At 45.3% G+C, this 22,757-nt stretch overlaps 2 protein-coding genes across 3 annotated transcripts; one reads left to right on the forward strand and one right to left on the reverse strand.

The window, feature by feature from the left end:
• The first annotated feature begins 423 nt into the window (after positions 1–423).
• Positions 424–2,700, forward strand: tsfm (Ts translation elongation factor, mitochondrial). 2 transcript variants are annotated; one of them, XM_058054394.2, is made up of 6 exons: positions 424–564; positions 718–867; positions 936–1,064; positions 1,138–1,254; positions 1,889–1,973; positions 2,124–2,700. In XM_058054394.2, the coding sequence occupies exons 1-6, from the start codon at positions 517–519 to the stop codon at positions 2,516–2,518; spliced, it is 924 nt and encodes a 307-aa protein (XP_057910377.2). In that variant the 5' UTR covers positions 424–516; the 3' UTR covers positions 2,519–2,700. The 2 variants fall into 2 exon arrangements, with proteins under 2 accessions (XP_057910377.2, XP_057910376.2); XM_058054393.2 differs by having other exon boundaries at positions 446–564; positions 694–867.
• Positions 2,701–3,051: 351 nt separating this feature from the next.
• On the reverse strand, positions 3,052–21,158 carry smarcc2 (SWI/SNF related BAF chromatin remodeling complex subunit C2). Its single transcript, XM_058054366.2, is given in 25 exon segments — positions 3,052–4,761; positions 6,336–6,470; positions 6,539–6,702; positions 6,827–6,947; positions 7,018–7,079; positions 7,142–7,303; positions 8,413–8,671; positions 8,748–8,810; positions 8,883–9,009; positions 9,011–9,229; positions 11,123–11,236; positions 11,320–11,391; positions 11,507–11,637; positions 13,637–13,674; positions 13,762–13,815; positions 13,888–14,015; positions 14,782–15,026; positions 15,101–15,176; positions 15,442–15,511; positions 15,604–15,673; positions 15,768–15,860; positions 17,754–17,835; positions 20,251–20,336; positions 20,400–20,519; positions 21,012–21,158. Coding segments are annotated over 25 exon segments (3,150 nt in total). The 5' UTR covers positions 21,123–21,158; the 3' UTR covers positions 3,052–4,413.
• Positions 21,159–22,757: the final 1,599 nt, after the last annotated feature.

Raw genomic sequence — 22,757 nt, forward strand, 5'->3', positions numbered from 1 at the left:
TGCATGTTCTCCCTGTGCATGCGTGGGTTTTCTCCAGGTACTCCGGTTTCCTCCCACATTCCAAAAAACATGCTAGGTTAATTGGCGACTCCAAATTGTCCATAGGTATGAATGTGAGTTTGAATGGTTGTTTGTCTATATGTCCCCTGTGATTGGCTGGCCACCAGTCCAGGGTGTACTGCACCTCTCGTCCGAAGACAGCTGGGATAGGCTCCAGCACCCCCTTGTGAGGATAAAGCGGTAGAAAATGAATGAATAATATTATATTGGGTTTCCATCCATGTTTTCAAATACTACTGAATGAAACATGCATTGTTTATATTTTTCTGTTGTTGTATGCGTTGCTTTTAACCTAGTCTACGGCTGCAGTGATTCTCCCAGACGTCAGAGGGCGCCGTACAAACCAATGCAGACTTGTGAAGCGCACAAGTTTGAACTTCCTGGGCTTCCGTAGACGGCGTCAATGACATTCCGTCCGTTCTTTCACGAGACGCCTTCCTTGTGGAAGCTTTAAACATGTCACTAAGCTTTTTATGGAAGACTTTAGTAAAAGATGTATCAAAGGTGAGTTGAGATGAACGTTTTATATGTAAATTTCTTTGTTGGTCGCCAGTTAGCAAGCTAGGTTAAATGGCTGCGTCTCTTGTTATCGATCAATGTCGCTTTTGTTACTTTTCTCTGTATTTTGAATAGCATTTTTGCTCACCCGTCCGCCAGGTGAGTAGCCAGCCTGCACAGGCTTTCCACAGCGGATGTCATCTTCTGGCAGTAGACAAGAACCTCCTGCTCAGACTGCGGAGAAGCTCCGGCTACACTTTCATCAACTGCAAGAAAGCCCTGGAGAAGTTTGACAACGACGTCACCCAGGTTTGCATATGTCTTTAGTAGGAATGATGGCGGGTCGGGTGGGTTTGCTGATGAAATGTGCGTGAAAGGCGGAGGCTTGGCTGCACGAGCAGGCCCACAAGGAAGGATGGAGCAAAGCAAACAAGCTGGAGGCTCGCAAAGCCAAAGAGGGACTCATCGGGCTCCTTGTGCGAGATCGGACGGCCGTCATCGTGGAGGTACATCCCAAAAACTCGGTCTTTGTTGGTCTTTCACCCTAAATGCCGTCTTTTATATGTCGGGGCGGAGTAGGTCAACTGTGAGACGGACTTTGTGGCCCGCAATGAGAAGTTCCTGCAGCTGGTCCAGGATGTGGCCTTTTCCACCTTGACTCACCACCAAAATAAAAGCCAAACAGGATATGTCAAGGTAAGAGCACGTGGCAAGGATGCTGCTGTTGCCATGGCCACCGCCATTGTGTTTCCTCACGTGTGAGGCAAGCTTCTTGAGATATCACCTTGTTCCTTCTAAATCATCATTACTGTGTCCGTGGGCGCCCGTCCGTGGGCGCTCGTCCGTGGGCGCTCGTCCGTGGGCGCTCGTCCGTGGGCGCTCGTCCGTGGGCGCTCGTCCGTGGGCGCTCGTCCGTGGGCGCTCGTCCGTGGGCGCTCGTCCGTGGGCGCTCGTCCGTGGGCGCCCGTCCGTGGGCGCCGGTCCGTGGGCGCCGGTCCGTGGGGGCCCGTCCGTGGGCGCCGGTCCGTGGGCGCCGGTCCGTGGGCGCCGGTCCGTGGGCGCCGGTCCGTGGGCGCCGGTCCGTGGGCGCCGGTCCGTGGGCGCCGGTCCGTGGGCGCCGGTCCGTGGGCGCCACTCCGTGAACGCCACTCCGTGAACGCCACTCCGTGAACGCCACTCCGTGAACGCCACTCCGTGAACGCCACTCCGTGAACGCCACTCCGTGAACGCCACTCCGTGAACGCCACTCCGTGAACGCCACTCCGTGAACGCCACTCCGTGGACGCCACTCCGTGGACGCCACCTTACCTTCCTCTCACCTCCCTTGCAGAGTCTCCTGGATGCCCATGATCTCCGCAAAGTCCCCCTGACCCCCCAAGGAGGGAGCCTGGCCGATCGGGTGGCCTTCACCATAGGTAGCTTTGTCCTTCTTCATGGTTGGAGTATGACTTTAGTTGTAGAGCAGTTATGGAATGTTCCAGCAGCATTCCATGTGGCTGAGAAGGAAGGTTTGGAAGCAAATGCGGAGGCAGACTAAGCAGATACTGTAAATGTCGTCCTATCAGGTCGCCTGGGTGAGAAGATGTCAGCCAAGCGTGCCGTCTCAGTCAGCGTCCCTACTGACTGGCGCATCGGCTTCTACGTTCATGGCGGCGCGGTGGGCCAGATGGAGGTGGCCACTGGACGTTACGGCGCCCTGGTGGTCTTCCGGGGTGGCAAAGAGGGAGAAGAGGAAAGTTTGGGACGCAAACTGGGCCAGCACATTGTGGGAGAGGCACCCATGTCGCTCGGCAACATGGACGACCTACCATGCGGCGAGAGCGAGACGCGCCTCCTGCCGCAGACCTTCTTGGGAGACCCCAGCAGGACCGTGGCGCAAGTTCTCAAGGGCCAGCGGGCTCAAGTGCTGGACTTTGTCAGGTTTCAGTGTGGAGAGCTCGGCAGGGAAGAAAGTGAATGAAGACGTCTTTGACTGTCAGCGTGTACGTACGCCTCAGCTTTCTAGGTCATTCAAGGTGGAATCAATACATCTATGTATGTATACAGTACACCTGCCGGCCAATCACATCCCTTCCTTAGTCCCTCGTGGGGGGCATACCTTATCTTAAGAATATAATAGAATAAATGCTACAATAGCGTACAGTATTTGTCTTGTTTGCCACTGGAGTTTTACACAATGCAGGATGGCGCTCACATCTGGACATGCTATTCTATATTATACCACATATCTTTTATATACTGTATTATGCCACATATTTCATATATTATTACACCACATATATATATATATATATATTATACCACATATTTTATAGATTAAAATTACACCACATATCTTTTATTTACTATATTATACCACATATCTTTTATATATTATATTATACCACATATCATCTTTGATATATTATATTACACCACATATGTTCTATCAAAGATGCAGGACTTTTCAAACATGGCAAAGAAATATGTAATGATATCGAAGTAAACAATTCTGCAAATAAGTCATCAAGAAAGAATCAAATATTTGTTTTATTAAATATTCCACGAGGGCAACATTTTTAATGATTTTGAAATGATTTGAATGCATTTTTGGCTATGACTTAAACGTCCTCTAAGTACAGTGTATATATATTTATATATATTTGACTGTATAGAAATGTTTACTGCCGCCTTGTTATGTAGCATTATTCTTGGCAAAAAAGAAAGATGGTCATAATCCATACTGACATATCAATACATTGGATCAAATTCATCAGCTTTAAAAAGTCCCAAAACAAAATCTAACTTCATGGGTTAGGGTTAGTCATTTACAGTGTGCAAGGATGTCCGATGATTGTCTTTAGGGTTGCGAATGGGTGTAGTAACCAAGGACAGACGCAAGGGGGCATTTCTTCACCATGGACTCTACCGCCATCTACCGATCACTCTGCGTCATTACATGAATAGAATGCCAACTCGGGCCTGTACATCCAAGAACGATCATGATCAGCACGTTTTACAAAACAATCTTAAGAGAATATATTGAACATTAAGGTAGAAAATGCACATCTTTTGGTCCACATCTTTTATTCCCCCATGACAATGTGTCATTAAAACCTCAACCTTGTTGGCATTTTTTCAACTGAAAAGCAAACTTGATGATTTGTTGGGACGTTTGTTGTTTTCTGTCATCATTTCATTATCATCATTTCAAGGTGAAAAACATACAGGAGGTCAACATTTGCTTTCACAATGAAAGTTGGAACACAGCGAGGCCAGGATGAAATACTGACAAAAACCTTTTCACAGGATTATACTTCATCACGTGATGCGCCCACGCACGCTTTTACACAATGGCACCGGAAAGGAACGTATGGGAGTAGAGTTGACACACGCACACCAAGGCTAAATAGAGGCTAGAAAGTGAACATTATTCAGTTCCAATGTTGATATGAAAGAAGATGTATCAAAAGTTGCTTCAGACATGAAAGAAGACTCCTTGGTTGTCCTCCATTTTGTATCTTTAAGCACGTCTGGATGTCCCAAACACGAATGGGATGATTAAAAAAACATTTTGGCTTAGCGATGCAAGGCCAGATGACTGATTCCTTGCAGAAAGGAAGGCTGCCGATGAAGATGAAGATGGTAGGGTGGACTGAACCCCACCAGCGAGGAGAGCATACGAGGACTTTTGGATTTAAGTGCTTAAGTTGAATTCCATGGATGCTTGGAAAGATTCAAAGTGCTTCTTTTTGCTTCCATATGAATATTTCCACGATAGTGAGGGTTGGGACGTGATATTGACAGGAATGATCCATAAGGATGAAGTGCTATAAACGGATGGATGGAGGACGCAGATCCACGTCAGGGTGCTGCTCACTGGCTGTGGAGAGCAGGAGCGCCGCTGGAGCCGGGGGGGCAAGGGGGCGACGCATGGGCACCCGTGGGCGGTTGAGCCTCAGGAGGGGGGCCCGTTGAGGCCGGCGCCGCGGGGACGGGGGCGGGCTGCGCTGCTGGCGTGCTGCCGGCCTGCTGAGCCGAGGCCGAGCCCGGAGGGGGCGGGCCTGATGTAGCCTGGCCGGGATGGGCGGCGCCGGTCTGGCTGTGCTGCTGATGCTGGATCTGCTGGAAGTGCTGCTGGCGAGCTCTCATCTCGGCGTACTTCAGCTGCTCCATGTGGAAGGACTGGCGGTCGGCCAGCAGCTGCTGACGCTGGTACTCCAGCTAAAGGGTGGACACATTGTCACAGGGTCAGGACTGCCATCTGGCCTCTACATGGAGTACTACATGGAGTACTACGTCATCACTGGAAGTCTATAGCCTTTACATGGCGTACTACCCTCATCACTGGAAGTCTAGCCTCTACATGGAGTACTACATGGAGTACTACCGTCATCGCTGGAAGTCTAGCCTCTACATGAAGTACTACATGGAGTACTACCGTCATCGCTGGAAGTCTAGCCTCTACATGGAGTACTACGTCATCACTGGAAGTCTATAGCCTTTACATGGCGTACTACCCTCATCACTGGAAGTCTAACCTCTACATGGAGTACTACATGGAGTACTACCGTCATCGCTGGAAGTCTAGCCTCTACATGGAGTACTACATGGAGTACTACCATCATCACTGGAAGTCTAGCCTCTACATGGAGTACTTTGCTAACAACATGCTTTTAGCTAGATTTGCTAACAACATTCTTTTAGCTAGGTTTACTAACAACATTCTTTTAGCTAGGTTTGCTAACAACAATCTTTTAGCTAGGTTTGCTAACATTCTTTCAGCAAGGTTTGCTAACAACATTCTTTTAACTAGGTTTGCTAACAACATTCTTTTAGCTAGGTTTGCTAACAACATTCTTTTAGCTAGGTTTGCTAACAACATTCTTTTAACTAGGTTTGCTAATATTCATTTAGCTAGGTTTGCTAACAACATTATTTTAGCTAGGTTTGCTAACAACTTTCTTTTAGCTAGGTTTGCTAACAACATTTTTTAGCTAGGTTTGCTAACAACATTTTTTAGCTAGGTTTGCTAACAACATTTTTTAAGCTAGGTTTTCTAACAACATTATTTAAGCTAGGTTTGCTAACAACATTCTTTTAGCTAGGTTTTCTAACAATATTCTTTAAGCTAGGTTTGCTAACAACATTATTTTAGCTAGGTTTGCTAACAACATTCTGTTAACGAGGTTTGCTAACATTCATTTAGCTAGGTTTGCTAACAACATTCTTTTAGCTAGGTTTGCTAACAACTTTCTTTTAGCTAGGTTTGCTAACAACATTTTTTAAGCTAGGTTTGCTAACAACATTCTTTAAGCTTGGTTTGCTAACAACATTCTTTTAGCTAGGTTTTCTAACAACATTCTTTAAGCTAGGTTTGCTAACAACATTCTTTTAGCTAAGTTTGCTAACAACTTTCATTTAGCTAGTTTTACTAACAACTTTCTTTTAGCTTGGTTTGCTAACATTCTTTTAGCTGGGTTTGCTAACAACATTTTTAGCTAGGTTTGCTAACAACATTTTTTAAGCTAGGTTTGCTAACAACATTCTTTAAGCTTGGTTTGCTAACAACATTCTTTTAGCTAAGTTTGCTAACAACTTTCTTTTAGCTAGTTTACTAACAACTCTCTTTTAGCTAGGTTTGCTAACATATGGCCAGTACCGGACACGTCAACCAGGCAGATACAGTATGGGAAGCTGATAGTGATAGGGGATGGGAAGTGTACGGAAGATGGTGGCAAGAAGAAGGAGTGATTTTGGGTGTTATGTTCATATTTTTGTTGGCATGCCCCACTCACAGCCTCTCTCTCTCTGTCCATGATGGTTTCCAGTTCCTCGAAGTGCCGCAGTTTGATCTCCAGCTTTTTCATCTGGGTCTCCACCAGGAGCGCCACCAGAGACTTGATCTTGCGTTCCTCCACGGCAGCCAGGTGCTGGGGGAGGACCATGCAGTCACGTGACTATTCGGTTGTGGTGACAGGGTGCGAGTAGACTTTGTTACCTTGGCTTTCACCGCCGCCGCCGCCAACGCCGATGCTGCAGCTGTGGCCAGGTTCCCCTCCCCCACATCCCGCTCCACCTTGGCCTTCTTTTCCCCCTCACTGTCTGCTTCTTCTCTGTGTCCTTCCTCTGCTCCCTCCTTGCCATCCTTCTTGTCAGCCTCACCTGAAAGCAGGAAAGAACACTTTACTTGATGGCCATGCCCACTTTCATATTTTGAATATGAAGTTGAAGCCTTCGAGGCTCCAAATGAAAATGTCAAACGTGGACGTGTGCTTTACTTCCATACCCATGTCAGGCTCGGCTTTGTCCGTCTCTCTCTCGCCTTCAGCTTCTCGTCCTCGCTCCTCTTCTTTCTTCCCGTTCTCCGCCACCTTGTCTTCCTCCTCAGCGGCTCCGTCTTTGCTGTCCTGCGTGGGAATGGGAGCAGAACGAGTCCAGCAGCACCACAATTTACCAACAAGGAGGGAGACGTCCTACCTTGGCCTCCTTCTTCTCCTCAGTGGACTGGCTGTCACTCTTAGTTTCCTCGCTGCTTTCATCTGATGGAGAAACAGGTTCAACTCTTTCCTTTTCACCAAATAAATGTGGCTTTCGGACCTACCAGGTCTCTCGCCCTCCTCCAGGCCCGTGCCAGCGATGCCGCTACCCTCCAGCCCGTACAGCGGGTCCGGCCGCCCGCTGACCCTCGCTGCCTCCTCCACCCGCCGCACGTGAGCCTCCACGAGGGCAGAGGGGACCTCCTCTTTCATACGAGAAAACTCCTCTAACAAGAGACACAAAGGTCATTTCCACTCACCACGTGTCTGCTCGCATGAAACTTATAAGAATATCAGCAAACGTAGCTAAAACAATATCAGCAACCAAACGTAGCTAAAACAATACCAGCAAACATAGCCAAAACAATATCAGCAAAAATAGGTAAAACAATATCAGCAAATGCAGCTAAAGCAATATCAGCAAACATAGCTGAAACAATATCCGCAAACATAGCCAAAACAATATCAGCAAACGTAGCTGAAACAATATCAAACATAGGAAACATAGCCAAATCAATATCAGCAAACATAGATAAAACAATATCAGCAAACATAGGTAAAACAATATCAACAAATAGCTATAGTAATATCAGCAAATGTAGCTGAAACAATATCAGTGAACGTAGCCGAAAAAAAATCAGCAAACATAGCTAAAACAATATCAGCAAACATAGCTGAAACAATACCAGTAAACATAGCAGAAACAATATCAGCGAATGTAGCCAAAACAATATCAGCAAACATAGCTGAAACATATCAGCAAACGTAGCTGAAACAATACCAGCAACCATAGTTGAAACAATATTCGAAAACGTCGCTGAAACAACATCAGCAAATGTAGCCAAAACTATTTCAGCAAACATAGCTGAAACAATATCAGCAAATGTAGCTGCAACAATGTCAGCAAACATAGCTGAAACAATATCATTGTTTTTTTTAATCAGCAAAACGTACGTTAAAGAATATTAGCTAACATAGCTAAACAATATTATCAGACGCAGCACAGCACAGCTAAAACATCACCAAACAGCTAAAACAATATCAGCAAATGTAGCTAAAATAATATCAGCAAACAGCGAAAATATGTCAGCAAACATGGCTAAAATAACATCAGAAAACATACCGAAAAGAATATTAGCAAACATTGCTAAGACAATAACAGCAAACACAGCTAAAACAATATTAGTAAAGGTAGTTAAAAAAATGTGGGCAAACGTAGCTAAAATACTATCTGTGACATAACTAAAATAAGATATCAGCCAAGAAAGGTCGTTAAAAGAAAAATGCAGACATACTGCCAACTTGTTTTATTACTTGTGAAGGAGCAGCATCTCACCCAGAGCGGACTTAGCTGCCGCCGAGGCCACGCGAGGGTCCACCACGGAGGCCAGGAAGGCCACTGTGCTCATGACGGGGTTTCCGGCCTGACTGAAAGGCACCGGCTGGTAGGCCAGTGGTCCCAGGGACGAGTAGCTCTCCTCCAGGTAGGGGTCTTCAATGGGCAGACGCAGGAAGTGCAGGATACACTCATCCTGCGTACGGCTGCCCACGTGCTCCGACACTTTGTTCCAGTCATCCTTGTACATTTCCAGCCCCTGTGGGTTACATGTCCATTCCGCTCATCATGTGGTCTTACATTATGATGCTTCCACAGACAAGGTGCTGATGTACCTCCAGTAGTAGAAGTGTTTCCTGTTCTGTCCATTCCCTCATAGAGCTGGATGCACTCTTGCTCTGTGCACGCAAACAATGGCAGCAGAAGTAAGGTAAGGCCAGCATCAATACACATCTTCTTTCTACGTGTACCTTGGACGAGCTGATTTTCTTGCTGTACATGTCAGTTCTCAGCCCAAAGTTCTGCAGGTCTGTTGGTTTATCCTTCACCTTATCTGGGAAGGACATCATCTGCTGGGCCGCAGGTGTCTGCACAGCAACACACACGCTCAAACCGAGCAGGCAAATGATGTATGTGTGTGCTCTCAGGTGTCCGTGCACGCACCTGGGACGTCTTAGGCTGCAGGGGTACCAGACTGGATGGGGTGTCTGCAAGGACATGGAAATGGGAGGTGGGCGGGGGGCCCATAGGTGTGGGGCGGCTCTCAGAGTCCACCTGGTAGTTGATCAGTCCCCACTGCTCCAGGAAGGCGTGGACTCTGCAGGGCAAACCATGAATTTTACACCCGGTAGGGGGTGTGTTAGAAAGCCCATAATTTACATTGCATTGTATGTTCAGCGGGCGGCACGGCAGTCGAGTGCGCAGACCTCACAGCTAGGAGACCAGGGTTCAATTCCACCCTCGGGCATCTCTGTGTGGAGTTTGCATGTTCTCCCCGTGCATGCGTGAGTTTTCTCCGGGTACTCCGGGTACTCCCACATAATTGGCGACTCCAAATTGTCCATATGTATGAATGTGAGTGTGAATGGTTGTCTGTCTGGCGACCAGTCCAGGGTGTACCCCGCCTCCCGCCCAAAGACAGCTGGGATAGGCTCCAGCACCCCCGCGACCCTCGTGAGGAAAAAGCGGTAGAAAATGAATGAATGAATGTATGTTCAGCTTTGAGTGGCGTTTGTCCTACGGTGTTCAGCGGTCAGTAAACGCACCACAGTGCGGGACGTTTTTTTCTTTTGAACAATTCATAGATCTCTGAGCCTTATTGTCTTATAATCCACGAGGTGGAGGAGCGCACTGCTCCCATGCACAGAGTCCGCAAGGCTGAGCTCTTAATGGACACCATCACTTTCCGTCTTCCATCTCCTTAGTCCGAATCTACCACACTCCAGCCTCCCTTGCTGCCTCAACGGATAGTCCATCTCTCCCGTTGCATGATGTTCTCCACGATCGGCCGGATGTTCACCCCGCTGTCCCTCCGGCAGCTCCTGACGCCACAGCTGCCTTGCTGGTGGATAAACCCAAGTCCTTGGCAACCTCCGCCCCAGCTAAACTGTCACCCAAGCCAAAAAGCTCTCGTCACGTCTCTGTTCTGAACTTCACCCCTGCACCACGGCGCCATCTTGCCTCTCTAACTTCTACCACTCCAGCTGCGGAGTCACCCCCACCCCATGTGACCTCGCCACCCCATGTAACACCGCCACTGTCATCTGTCCAGGTTTCTTTGGTACCCCCCGCCCCCTTTCCCCCCAACCACCCTCACTATTGGGGACTCCATCACGAGGAACATTCGCTTCTTCAACGCCATAACCTACTGTTTCCCCGTAGCCACTGTCCCCCTCATCCACTCAAAGCTTGTTGACATTGTTGAGCGATCTCTCCCCCCTTCTGTCCCAGTCCATCCATCAGGTCGTGGGGTCAGTAGTCTGTAGGGAAGCCCAGACTTCCTGGTCCCCGGACATTTGTCCCAACGCAGAGGGAGCACTCCACCCTTTTCCCACTGAGAACCATGGCCTCAGACATGGAGGTGCTCAGTCTCATCCCAGTAAGGATAAATGTCACAGCCCATGAGGCCATCAGGACCACGTTGTCTGAGCACAAACTAGATCCTTGGCGGAGGCCAACATTCACCGGAAACAACTGGACTTACTGCTGGCAATGCCAACCAGGCTCCTGATCCGGTTCTACAAAGACCCAATGGCATGTAGTAGGCATGACAGACAAGGCCTAATACCATTTCCATGTCACCCACCCGTACCCTTGCAAGTGTGTAGAATAGGTCAGTGTTCCGCCACCGGGACCAAAACTTCATTGCAACTTCTGTAGCCGAGGTTTGAGGAATGGTCGTACCCTTCTCTCCAGCACCCTGGAATAGACTATCCCAAGAAGGCTGAGGAGTGTGAGGGGGGACCACTAAGCTTGTCCGCCAATCCAAAGGTACTGTTCCCAACTACCACAAGCTGTTGAAGAGAGCTGTCAGCCAAGACAGTCCCTCAACATCCAGAGCCTTGAGGAATTTGAAAGTCGTCCACCCATGGAGCTTTGCCACTGGGGAGCGTTTTGACTACATCAGATACCTCAGCCACAGTGATGGAACTGCCCACATCTGTGTCCCCTTCTTCCTATATGGAAGGCATGTCAGTGTCCCCCCACTTACCTCATGATTGCACAAACATCTCCGGCCAGGTTCCTGCGACAGGCTGTGGAGGTCAAATACTCCTGAGGGTTCAGTCGGTAAGTGTCAATCATGAAATTCCTGTATGCCAGGTAGCTGTTGGTGGGGGTGAGCACAGACAGTTAAAATGTTTTAAATATTTGATGTGTTTTATGAGTACATGTTGTGTGAGTACTTACATCTCTGGAGTTTTGGATTTATTCTTGCCATTGAAGAACTCTGGAAGGGCTCTGCGCTCAATGGCATGAACACTGGGGGGGGGCAAATGACCACACTGTGAGTCTTAGCCACACATACACTTGTATATTCTTGGGTGGGGGTGTCCAGGAGACCAGGAGGATGTGAACCTTTCGTGGTGATTCTTACCTGTTGTAGTCAAACCAGGCAGCGTAGCTCGGTATGATGATGTGATGCGTCTGCTCTGTCACGTTGTCCTCATGCAGGTCCGAGCCTTTCACCGGTTCTCCTTTCACACTGGGGGAGCCTTCTTCCTCCTCCTGTGTACACACATATGTAGTACTGCACAGTCCAGTCCTTGCCACACCTGGACAATCTCATGAGATGACTGCATTTGATATAGGGAGTGATCATCATAAAAATATCTACTTATGACTTGTATTTTATTGTGGGTGCATGTGAAGAAGAAATACATTCCTAATCTTGAGGATCTTCAGCAGGTTCTAAGTCGAGTAGGAGTGGGACAAAAAAGCTATTTATTGCAAACAAGCATTAAAGTGAAATAGGCTGTTCATCAGCTGATCAAAATTTTAATACTATGGCAAAGTCATGAAGGATGCCCCCGCAAGATCTCCACAGAGCCGGCTGACATCTGATGCCCCTGCACCACCTGAAGCTCCATTGTTCCATTGAAGGATGATGATGGTGGAAACCATCTCAGGTGGGATCTCCTTGGAAGCCATCAGGACCGCCCGGGAAGAAGAAAGCTTTCTTCCACCTTTCAATGTCCCATGTTTGCTTGTGCTCTCCTGTTCATTCCAAACCTTGAAGGAGACCAGGCCTTTGGAGAAACGCTTTCTTCTCTGGCAGATGGCGTCTGATGGTTATGGGCCTTCATTTGTGTCTTGACGGACAGCCAATGGGGCCTACCGCTTGAAGTTTTAGTTCCATGAGCCTCAATGACCGTCTTACTGCATCCAAGCTCAGCAGCAATGGCGCTGCCAGAGGCCTTGCTTATCAATCCCACCTTGTTCCAAGAGAGAAAGCTTTTTTTGCCTTTGCCATGGAGAGATGATGACAGATGATGAATACCTGATACTAAATCACATCCAATCCACATTTTCACCAACAATTTGCCTTTTAAAGGCTGTGCTCTTCCACTTTGGATCAACAGCCTATTCCACTTCCAATGCTTCTTGGCTACCAGTTGCTTCCATTTTACATGTTGAATCTCTCCTGAAGACTCAACAGTGCAAAATGCACATTCTTCACATTGAAGATTTGAAGAATCACACACAGCTAGCGTACCCGTGGCCAAATCATAACAATAGCCATTGCTACGCAGCTTGTAGTGTTTGCACTTGACTTTGTTGTACAGATGTTTGTGGACTTGTGCGCTGTTGTTGATAGGACGTCTGATCAGAGTTGAGAATTTGTTGTGATATTTTTAGTGTTTGTGTGACCTGACATTAGTGTGAGCAAAGTGCTGCTGCCAATATCGGTATGGGTCGATGTCGCTATCGGGAACCAAGTGCTGGACAACATGCCCTATGGCAGAGGTAGGGAACCTATGGCTCGGGAGCCAGGTAGGGCTCTTTTGATGACTGTATCTGGCTCTCAAGCATTTCTTACCACAATAAAAATGTATTTTTGCTAACATTTTAAAGTAAACCATCACAGAAATGACTGTTAAAAATAATATTCAAAATCAACAACTTTCTTATGCATTTTAATTCGTCCATCTATATTCTGCTGCAATACGGCCAACCATATCTATCTTTCCTGATGATATTTCCCAGGTCAAACACCAAAACTTGATTATTACTGGGTAATGCTGTAGTCTACCTCGGTCATTGAGATGTCAAAAAAACATGTAAATGTAAACTTTCCTCCTTTAGTCAAATAGCTAAAGCTGCAGAACCAAGCCTTCTGACGAAGATGGCCAAAAGAATGAAATACGTCTACGGAGTACGGTGCAAAACTATGCAGCAGCAGAAGTTGTATTAATGGCAACAAGTATTTGATTTATTGTTGGACACTGCGCTGCTCACGAAAGTGTGCTGGCCACACCCCATTGGCCATTGGTAGTGTGCCTGGTCTACATAATTAGAGCCCATTATATCTAAAACTGTTGGTCTTACATAAAAATACACACATTTTATTGTATTCAATGTTTAAAAAAATGTATATGGCTCTCACAGATACACATTTTAAAATATCTGGCCTTCAAGGCTCTCTTCGCCAAAAAGGTTCCCGACCCCTGCCCTATGGCAAAGCTAGCTAGCCAGCTAGCTTAGCTTGCACAGCACTGTATCTTACCTTTCCTGCTACTTCCATTGCCTCATCCTCTTGTTCTTCTGTTCAAAGGGAGAGGAATCAAAGAGAAAAGGGAAATATTTTAACAACATTATCATCAACAGTAAAAACAACTGTTTCTTTCTTACCCATATCTGTTCCTCCCTTGACTGGGGTTGAATCTGAGTCCTTCTTGGTGCTGTCTAGAATAAAAAAGCCTCATGGATCAGTAGGCACAGGGAGAAAACCTGGTAAATATATTTCATGCTGCGCACTGGTCGTCTTGGCTGGATTTCCATCTTCGGATGCTGGAACAGGGGATGCTTCATCCAGGTCCTTGGTCAGGTCCTCCTGCTCCTCTTCCCTCTGGCCCCGCTTGGATTTGGTGTACGGCGTGGTCGGCCTGTCACATCACACACCAGTCCATACATTTAGGCTACGTCCACACAAACAGCTGCTTCATGTCGAAAGACTTTTAAGACCCCGCTTTGTGTCTGTTCCACATGCAAAGCCCCACTTAGTTCCATAAAAGCTGAGATTCTGGAAAAACTCTTCCCATATGTCTCACAGGTCTGCAATCTATTTGTGGCGGGTGGTTGTGAGATTATGTCATTGTGTAATTGTCCGTGGCGCATATGGTGGAGAGACAGTCAGCTAGACCTATGAAAAGCAAAGCAAACATGTCTGAAAAATACAAATGAAGGGTTTTCCTGACATGCTTTTAGATGGCACCCGCTTGTTGAGAAGAGCAATGTCAGCTTCCAGTGTCTAATATGTCCACATGACGTTGCTAGAGGTGACATAATAAGAGAAAAGGGACACCTAAGACATAATTAATTAACCAGTGTCCTAGGAAATCAGCAATAAACTTGACTTAAAGCAGCTGATTGGACTTTATGCAGCAGTAGAGGTGTGGGAGTGACTGTAAATAAACGGCCATGTTGTTGCCCTGCTGTGTGGAAGCACTGTACATGAAATAGAGTATATGACTACAGTTTATGGACCCACACTGGTGCTGGAACATGTGATCGGGTCAGCTTTTTCTAGGCTACTCATTGAACAAAATCAGGATTTTCTCAAAATGTTAATGGAGAGAAGTCGCGATTAAACAATATCAACGTTGGAGTAAACGTGGCCTTCATGTAAGGTAACGTGCACCAATCACTGACGCTTTCTTGGCGTTCTTCTTCTTGCTCTCCTGAGGAGGCGGCGTAGGAGATGGCGACGGTGAGCGCTTCCTCTTCTTGGCACCGACGGGCTTCTTGTCTCTCCGTTCGTCAGGAGTGGTCACCTCGTCCGTAAGTGTCTTGGCCGATATCTTCTTCCTCTTGGGGCAAGCCTCTCCCACTTCATAGTCCTCCTCGTTCATCCACTCGTTGTACTGGTCCAGGTCTAGAATCCACTTTGCGTGGACCTGAGGGGCGAAGGTCATGCGATGAGCATCAGCGGGATTTTGCAGGCAGAGCCAGAGCTCCAACGAGTGCTGACCTTCCTGGGCTTCTCCGGGCTGGGAGCATCCTCCACAGAGGCCTCAACTTCACTGGCGGGGATCCAGGTGTCGTAGCTACATGAGAACAGAAGGTGCAAGGTCACACCAGGACGCAAAGAAGGCCAAACGAGACGCTCCAGAGCGCCACTGATGTAGTGGCTTACATTCAAATGCACATACCCTTTGTCTACTCAAATGCAGAGACTACCCGGCATCATTCATGGATTCAGACAGTTTTGAAAAACAACTATAATTTATTCATGAATACATTTTTGAAAACTGGTGATAGAGCGAGGGAGCAATGTGGCGAGGTATGACAAACTGTTCAGTTGGGACCAACCTGTCAGGAAAATACCCCCAGTGGAGGAGCACTTGCTTGTCCCTCTTCATCACAGGACGAACCCACTCCTCTGGGGAAACAAATAAAACAAGTTGTGGAGAGAAAAGAAAGAAGAAGGATGGCTGCAAATAATGTGATGAGGTTGAATATTTGAAGGATGACCTTCCTCCAAGCTGCTGGGAAGAGGAACAACAACATGGGAGCTGGAGCTTTTGTCTTCAGTTACTGAGCCCTGCAACACAAGCCATCCAACCATGAACATTAAACACATACTGTACGTTAACTGGGGACTATTCTCATATCATTCATGCCCACTGAAAGCCCACCTGATGTCTCTTGATGATATCTTTCAGCTTCCCCAGCAGTTTTACTTCGATGTCACTACTCAAGTATATGACTGGTCTGCTCAAGCAGTTATTCTGAAACAAAAACAGCAAAAACAGTGCAGGTGCATCTCCCAATAAATGAGCACACAGTAGTCCCTCCAAGTCACTTTCTGTCACGTAGGATTCCTTGTTTATCAGTTAAGATTTTTAACATGATTAGAGCACTCTAGACATGAAATAACAACCCTATAGTCACCTGTAAACTCCTATTACCCAATATAGGAGACATAATGATATATAATAGATATAAAAAGATATAAAAGATATAATTATAATGTAATATAATACTTATAATAAGACATATAAGACATAGATAAGTATTCTTAAGCTGGAAAACGCTTCATTGAGGCAAAAATGTCTGACACGTTCTTCAGTATGAATATTTTTGACAAGCAGTAGGCCGTATTGTACCACTAAACAGCAAAGTTCTACAAGTTTTGTGCAACTCCAGCATTGATAGCATTGACATACAAGCTAGCTTGTGTGGCTGAGAGAGTGCAGCTGCACTCGCTAACGTAGCACTGACCAGCTACGTTATCATATAGACGCTAAGCGTTTCAGGAAATACCATTGCTCTCTGTGACATAAGTGCTGCCCCACTCATGCGCTAAAAATGCTTTCTTCATCCTAAGTCTGCTCCGAGTTCCCGCACAGTGCACATTAAGAAAGAAAACAAGGAGGTGTTTTGTCCGTCAGAGGCTTGAGGCTGGAGGGCGCCTCCACAAGCCCAGGGGGTGTGCACCACTGTGGAAGCCTGCAGCCTCTGCCTGATAGCCGCACCAAGACACAGCATGGATTAGTCAACACTCCCCCCTCCCTGTGACATATGTCAACCAGGGATGTCCAAAGTGTGGCACACGGGCCATTTGTGGACCGATTTTTTTGTGGGCCCGTTGTACTGGCACATTGTAGGAACAAAACATGAAATAAAACTGGGAAAATAAAACAAAAACCCATAAAGTATCAAGAAAAACTGTGACACCAACAAAATGTGGGAAAGAAGTAGGGCCAAAGCCCTGATAATGTACTGGTGCACATGTCTGTTACTGTGTACGCTGTTTGCGTTTCATCATATTGTCTTATCTAAGGAATTTCATATAGCACCTCAATGTTTTCATTTTGGATCTAAGCCTGAATGCTGAGGGATTAGCGAATCTTTGAGAAACTATTGATTTCAGCAGTTCAATTCAAAAAGTGAAATTCTTATCATTAATTGCACACAAGAGTAAACTATTTCAACAAGTTATTTCTTCATAAGTCTCAGAATTAAAGTTTGCGGCTGATGAAAAAGACAAATCTACCTCTCACCTTCATAAGAGGTGGAAAAGTTCAATATTATGAGCAAGTAGTTTGCACCCCGGCGGCCGAGTGGTGCATGCGTGGGTTTTCTCCGGGTACTCCGGTTTCTTCCCCCATTCCAAAAACATGCTAGGTTAATTGGCCACTCCAAATTGTCCATAGGTATGAATGTGAGTGTGAATGGTTGTTTGTCTAAATGTGGCCACCAGTCCAGGGTTTTACCCTGCCTCTCGCCCGAAGACAGCTGGGATAGGCCCCAGCACACCCATGACCCTTGTGAGGACAAGTGGTAGAAAATGGACTATTTACTACTAATTACTCTGTTATTAGTCAACTCTATTTTTATTTCTTTTTCTCTACTGTAAAGCGTCTTTGAGTACTCTGAAAAGCGCCACACAAATAAAATTTATTATTATTATTATTAAAATGAATGAATGAACTTCTCCAGCACGCCCGCGACGCTTGTGAGGAAAGGCGGTAGAAAATGAATGAAGGAATGAATAGTTTGCACCGTCATCAGCAAATGAACGAAGCCTTGAACTGCTCTGGTGGTCTGAATGCATGCCCTGAAATCAAAGGGGTTGGACCCCATATTGTGGTTCATTGGCACGCATGTGTGGGACTCACCTGCACTAAGGACTTCTCAATGGTCATGAACATCTCCACATTGCGGTCCATCCTGGATGGATTCTGGAAGTCGAACCTGCGCCTAAAGGGAAATGGACTGGAGTTACACATGAAAGTGCATCATAGCCAAGATCCATATGCGCTTCTTGTCATCATCACGCAGGTGCCTCTCAGTCGATGAGAATGCGGTCATCCCTAATTCATGGCGCCTCATCGGTTCATAAGTCAAGTCCGAGCCAATATAAATAAATCGCTGATTTTTCGAGTTATGGTAAAGAAAACCTCCTCAACACGGTTAGAGCCCTCTAGACATGAAATAACACCCCTATAGTCACCTTTACACTGCTACTAGTAGATATAATCATAGAAAGTAAGACACATAAGACAAACATAACCTAACACAGACAAACATTAGCATTCCTACTGTTTTTTTTTTCTGGACATGGCACTTCCATGTGGCTTGAAATGGCTTTGCACTGGTATTAGCCGACACAGCAGACAGAATAAATAGAGTAAATAAGCCATGTAAGACGTCAATAAAACTCCTATACGTCACAGTAAATGTGTTCCCTAGGGAACCTTTGTGAGGAGTCTAGTGCCTGTCCCACCAAACACACACACACACACACACATAGTGGCCAATGTGGAGTACTACAGTAACAATCACAATGTCAAGTAAAGTTTATTTTTATTTATTTTGCTGCTTCTTCTGCCTTCTCTGTTACTTCATTTGGTGAGATCATTTAGCCATTATGCTTAAAAATGCTTCTTTTAGGCCAACAATGAGTACAATTGACCTAAATATGCCTTTAGAAACACCATAGCCTGTGTTCAACTGCGAAACGGCCATCATTTCTTAATGAATTCATGTTTGGAAAATACATGATACTGCGAGGGATTACTGTGTTGTGTAAAAGTTATTTCTGTTTCTGGCCTTCAATCCAGACAAAGCGAGCAGCTGAGTTACATGTGAAATAATTGTGCCAATTTGGCTTCTTTTCTGAGCTGTAATCATGAAAATGATGAAGAAATACAACCATGAATTAAACCTATTCATTTAGTCGGGCGCACCTGTACCTGTGTTAAGCACGCCAGCACGTGGACGCTGGTAAAATGTCACTCACGCCATTTTAAGATCTGCTCTCCACCCCCATTCGTACCAGTACCTGTACCTCTACCCATACCAGTACCAGTGCACATTTATAGGTTATCACATGGTTTGTCTGGTATCAGGCCAGGTATCATGCCCCCAAGTGTCAGTATCAGCCCGAGACCGAAGGTCGTGATTAAATAATACTATTTAATCATGAGCTTATTATCACGTACTATTTAATCAAAAGACCATTTTGTTTCCAGAAAATGTTCAGTTTATTACATGTATTATATCTAAACAGTGTAAACACAACAATTGCAAAAATATTTCAACAATAATATTTTATCAACAGTCTTAACTTATCAATGTCTGACAATTAAAGTTCCATTAATCAAGTTTGGGTTTTTTGGTGACTGGAGAAGCACGAGGCACTAAGCCAGAGGTAGGGAACCTATGGCTCGGGAGCCAGGTAGGGCTCTTTTGATGACTGTATCTGGCTCTCAAGCATTTCTTACCACAATAAAAATGTATTTTTGCTAACATTTTAAAGTAAACATCACAGAAATGACTAAATAATATTAAAAATCAACAACTTTTTTATGCATTTTAATTCGTCCATCTATTTTCTACTGCAATACGGCCGACCATATCCATCTTTCCTGATATTTTCCAGGTCAAACACCAAAACTCAATTATTACTGGGTAATGCGGTAGTCTACCTCGGTCATTGAGATGTCAACATGTAAATGTAAAATTTTCTCCTTTAGTCAAATAGTCACCTAGCTAAAGCTGCAGAACCAAGCCTTCTGGCAAAGATGGCCAAAAGAATGAAATATACTGAGTATGGTGCAAAATTATGCAGCAGCAGAAGTTGCATTAATGTCAACAAGTATTTGATTTATTATTAGACACTGCGCTGCTCACGAAAGTGTGCTGGCCACACCCCATTGGCGTGCGGTAGTGTGCCTGGTCTACACAATTAGAGCCCATTATATTTAAAACTGTTGGTCTTACATAAAAATGCACACATTTTATTGCATTCAATGTTTAAAAAAATGTATATGGCTCTCACAGATACACATTTTAAAATATCTGGCCTTCATGGCTCTCTTCGCCAAAAAGGTTCCCGACCCCTGCACTAAGCACTCGTGAGCTGTTCTCTGATTGGTTGTTTCACGGGCACGATACCAGAGCAGCACGCTCTGAGTGGACAGCTACGGGGGCTGATACTGGACATGGTTAAACTCTATATTTTATCAGTATCACTGCCCTGGGCTTTGACACAGTATCATTTCGGCCTTTTCCCGTATCATTCTAGGGTTTCTACGGTACAGGGCCAATTAATACTGTAGTATGTGATAAGTACCAGTAGCAGAGTGAGGCCAGCTCCAAAGAAAGCCTTACCATCCTTGGTCACTCTTGAACTTGTAGGCAGCTGCCAGGATGTGGCAAAGGGCGCCTCCCGCCTTGAAGTCCAGGAAACATTTCATCTGGAAAGAAAATACGTGATGAAGAGCTGGGCTCACAGTCTTACTGGAAAAAAGAAGACATACAGGCAGTTTGGTGAGTGGGGGGTTGCTGACATGTCGGCCAAACACCTCCTCTTGGAATTGGAGCAACTGGACCACGAGACTGGACAGGGACTTGTTGGTGGGAGGTTCTGCTTGGATGTACTGGGAGATGGAAACATATTTCATGAAAACTGGGATTTGATTTCCAAGCAGCAACTGATGGGACTGAGAATGAAATGGACAACTGTATTTTTGGAATGAATTAAACCAATCGTTTATGAAGTGCGCTCAAGCTGCGGGAAGATTAGCAGTCAGTTGGCGCCAACATCTGGACCTGCTGCCGTACCGTTAGCCGATTAGCCACCTAGCTTGCTAGCGTCCCCGCCGGGTAAAACCTCCCCAGTGCTTAAAGCCCCGCTCTGCAGTAAGTACGTTCGCTCCCTTTGAGCCAAGTAAGTGTAAAGCAGCGAGCAAAGGGCACAGCCGCCGCCGTCCACATCTGGCGCCGCTACGAGCTCAGCATCCTTTTGTATCCTGACGAGAGTGAAGCAAGCAGCTGGACGCTCAGCACCCTCCCTCCCTCCTCTCTTTGTTAGGCTAGCGCACCCGTTTTCAGTCTGAAAAACGGAAGTCTACAAATCATGCTGTCGGTACCTTTTTGTAATTCTTTCCCAGCCAGACGCGCACATTGTCAAACTGAGAGACTGTATCGGATGCTTCGAAATATTTTACATTCGGGCCGCCGTCTTTCTTCCGCACCGCCATCTTTGCCTGCAGACAATTAGACGACGTCGTCTGCCCTTCAGCGGCAGCAGGGTGGTACTACACGTAAGGTTGATGTAATGCGTCAGTGAAACCACAAGGTGTCACTGTTGTATACAAAGATTGTTGCCTTCAAGCGGGGGTGTCCAAACTTTTTCCACTTTTTCATATATATAATATATATATATATATATTATTTCTAAAATATATATGTCATTTGTATATATATATGTGTGTGTATATATGTGTGTGTATATATATATATATAGCTGCATACATATATATATATATGTATGTAGCTATATATACATATATACATCATATTTTAGAAATAAAATGAATTATATATATTACAATTATTATATACGTATATTATATATAATATTTATATTATATTATATATATATTATATATACAATTATATGTATATATATAATTCAAATATATATATATATATATATATATATATATATATATATATATATATATATATATATATATATATATATATATATATATAATTCATTTTATTTCTAAAATGTGCCGTGAGCCAATATAAAAACAAGCTGCGGACCACAAATGACCCCCACTCGTCACATGCCTGTCTTACATATTATTTATCACCATAACGTAGCATCATTTTGTGATGTAAACACTTGTTAAGCCCTTTGAGGCTCTTTTGTGATTAAGGGCTATACAAATAAACTTGACTTGACTATTGAACAAAGCAAAATTAGTTGTCAATCAAAAATCACTTCACACTCTTTATTGCTCTGTGGTTCTACCATATCTAACTTACATCAGTAAGGACAATCCATAATGCCGCCTATAGAGAACATACAAACTCCTTAGTTCTAAAATCACTAATACTAAAACTTGCTGATAGTTAATTTCCAAACAGCTAAAATAATGTATCAAGCTAACAATAACCTATTAGCTAAAAAGGGCGTCTACAAGAGAGGAGAAATCTGATCTCAGGGAAGAGGTCAACTTGAAAGACTCCTTTTGACTTGATGATGTGATGCCTTCCACCCTGATGCCTGATCAAATCAAATGAAACCATTCCCATCCCATTGCCACATTGGGACAGCACGTATGAATGGACATGTGTACCATGTAAACATGTCAGATCAGGCAAAGGCTACTTTCTGTCTTTTGTTGATGTAAACCCCAGCAAGATACATTTGGAACCCCTAAAAACCAGTAGAAGACAATAAGACCTGCAGCAGAGAAGAAACAGAAAGAAAACAAGATAATAACTACGTCTACGTGCTGGACCGGTGCTGCATGAAGGGGACGACTAATGAGTCTGTGCAGCTTCTTTGTGTTCTTTGACGTTCTCCTTCCGCTGGAGCTTCCTCACTGGGACGACTGCCAGCAGGACAGCCTGCACATCGGGCTGAATTTACAGGGAAAGTAAGGTTCAATTGCAATGTCTGTCTATCTATCCTGCGGCCACTTCAATGGCGCTTCAATGGCCATTCCATGACAAGGGTTTGGCCGAATGTCTCTGCCGAAGTGAGTTCTTCCTGAGATAGCGACCATCACTATCCGGCTTTAAATCACAGCAGAACAGGCTTGCCAAAGTGTGGCCCGCAGAACATTAGAATGATATCATTTGACAGATTGGCATGAATA

Source organism: Doryrhamphus excisus, linkage group LG18, assembly GCF_037039965.1.
Source record: "Doryrhamphus excisus strain RoL-2023G ecotype Guam linkage group LG18, RoL_Dexc_Guam_v1.1, whole genome shotgun sequence".
NCBI lineage: Eukaryota > Metazoa > Chordata > Actinopteri > Syngnathiformes > Syngnathidae > Doryrhamphus > Doryrhamphus excisus.

What these genes read in the sequence shown, in the direction of transcription:
- tsfm (XM_058054393.2), top strand. Translation starts at nt 517, where the DNA reads ATGTCACTAAGCTTTTTATGGAAGACTTTAGTAAAAGATGTATCAAAG. An exon ending in TTGACAACGACGTCACCCAG is followed by an intron (nt 868 to 935) that starts GTTTGCATATGT and finishes TGTGCGTGAAAG; the next exon opens with GCGGAGGCTTGGCTGCACGA. An exon ending in TCGGGTGGCCTTCACCATAG is followed by an intron (nt 1,974 to 2,123) that starts GTAGCTTTGTCC and finishes TCGTCCTATCAG; the next exon opens with GTCGCCTGGGTGAGAAGATG.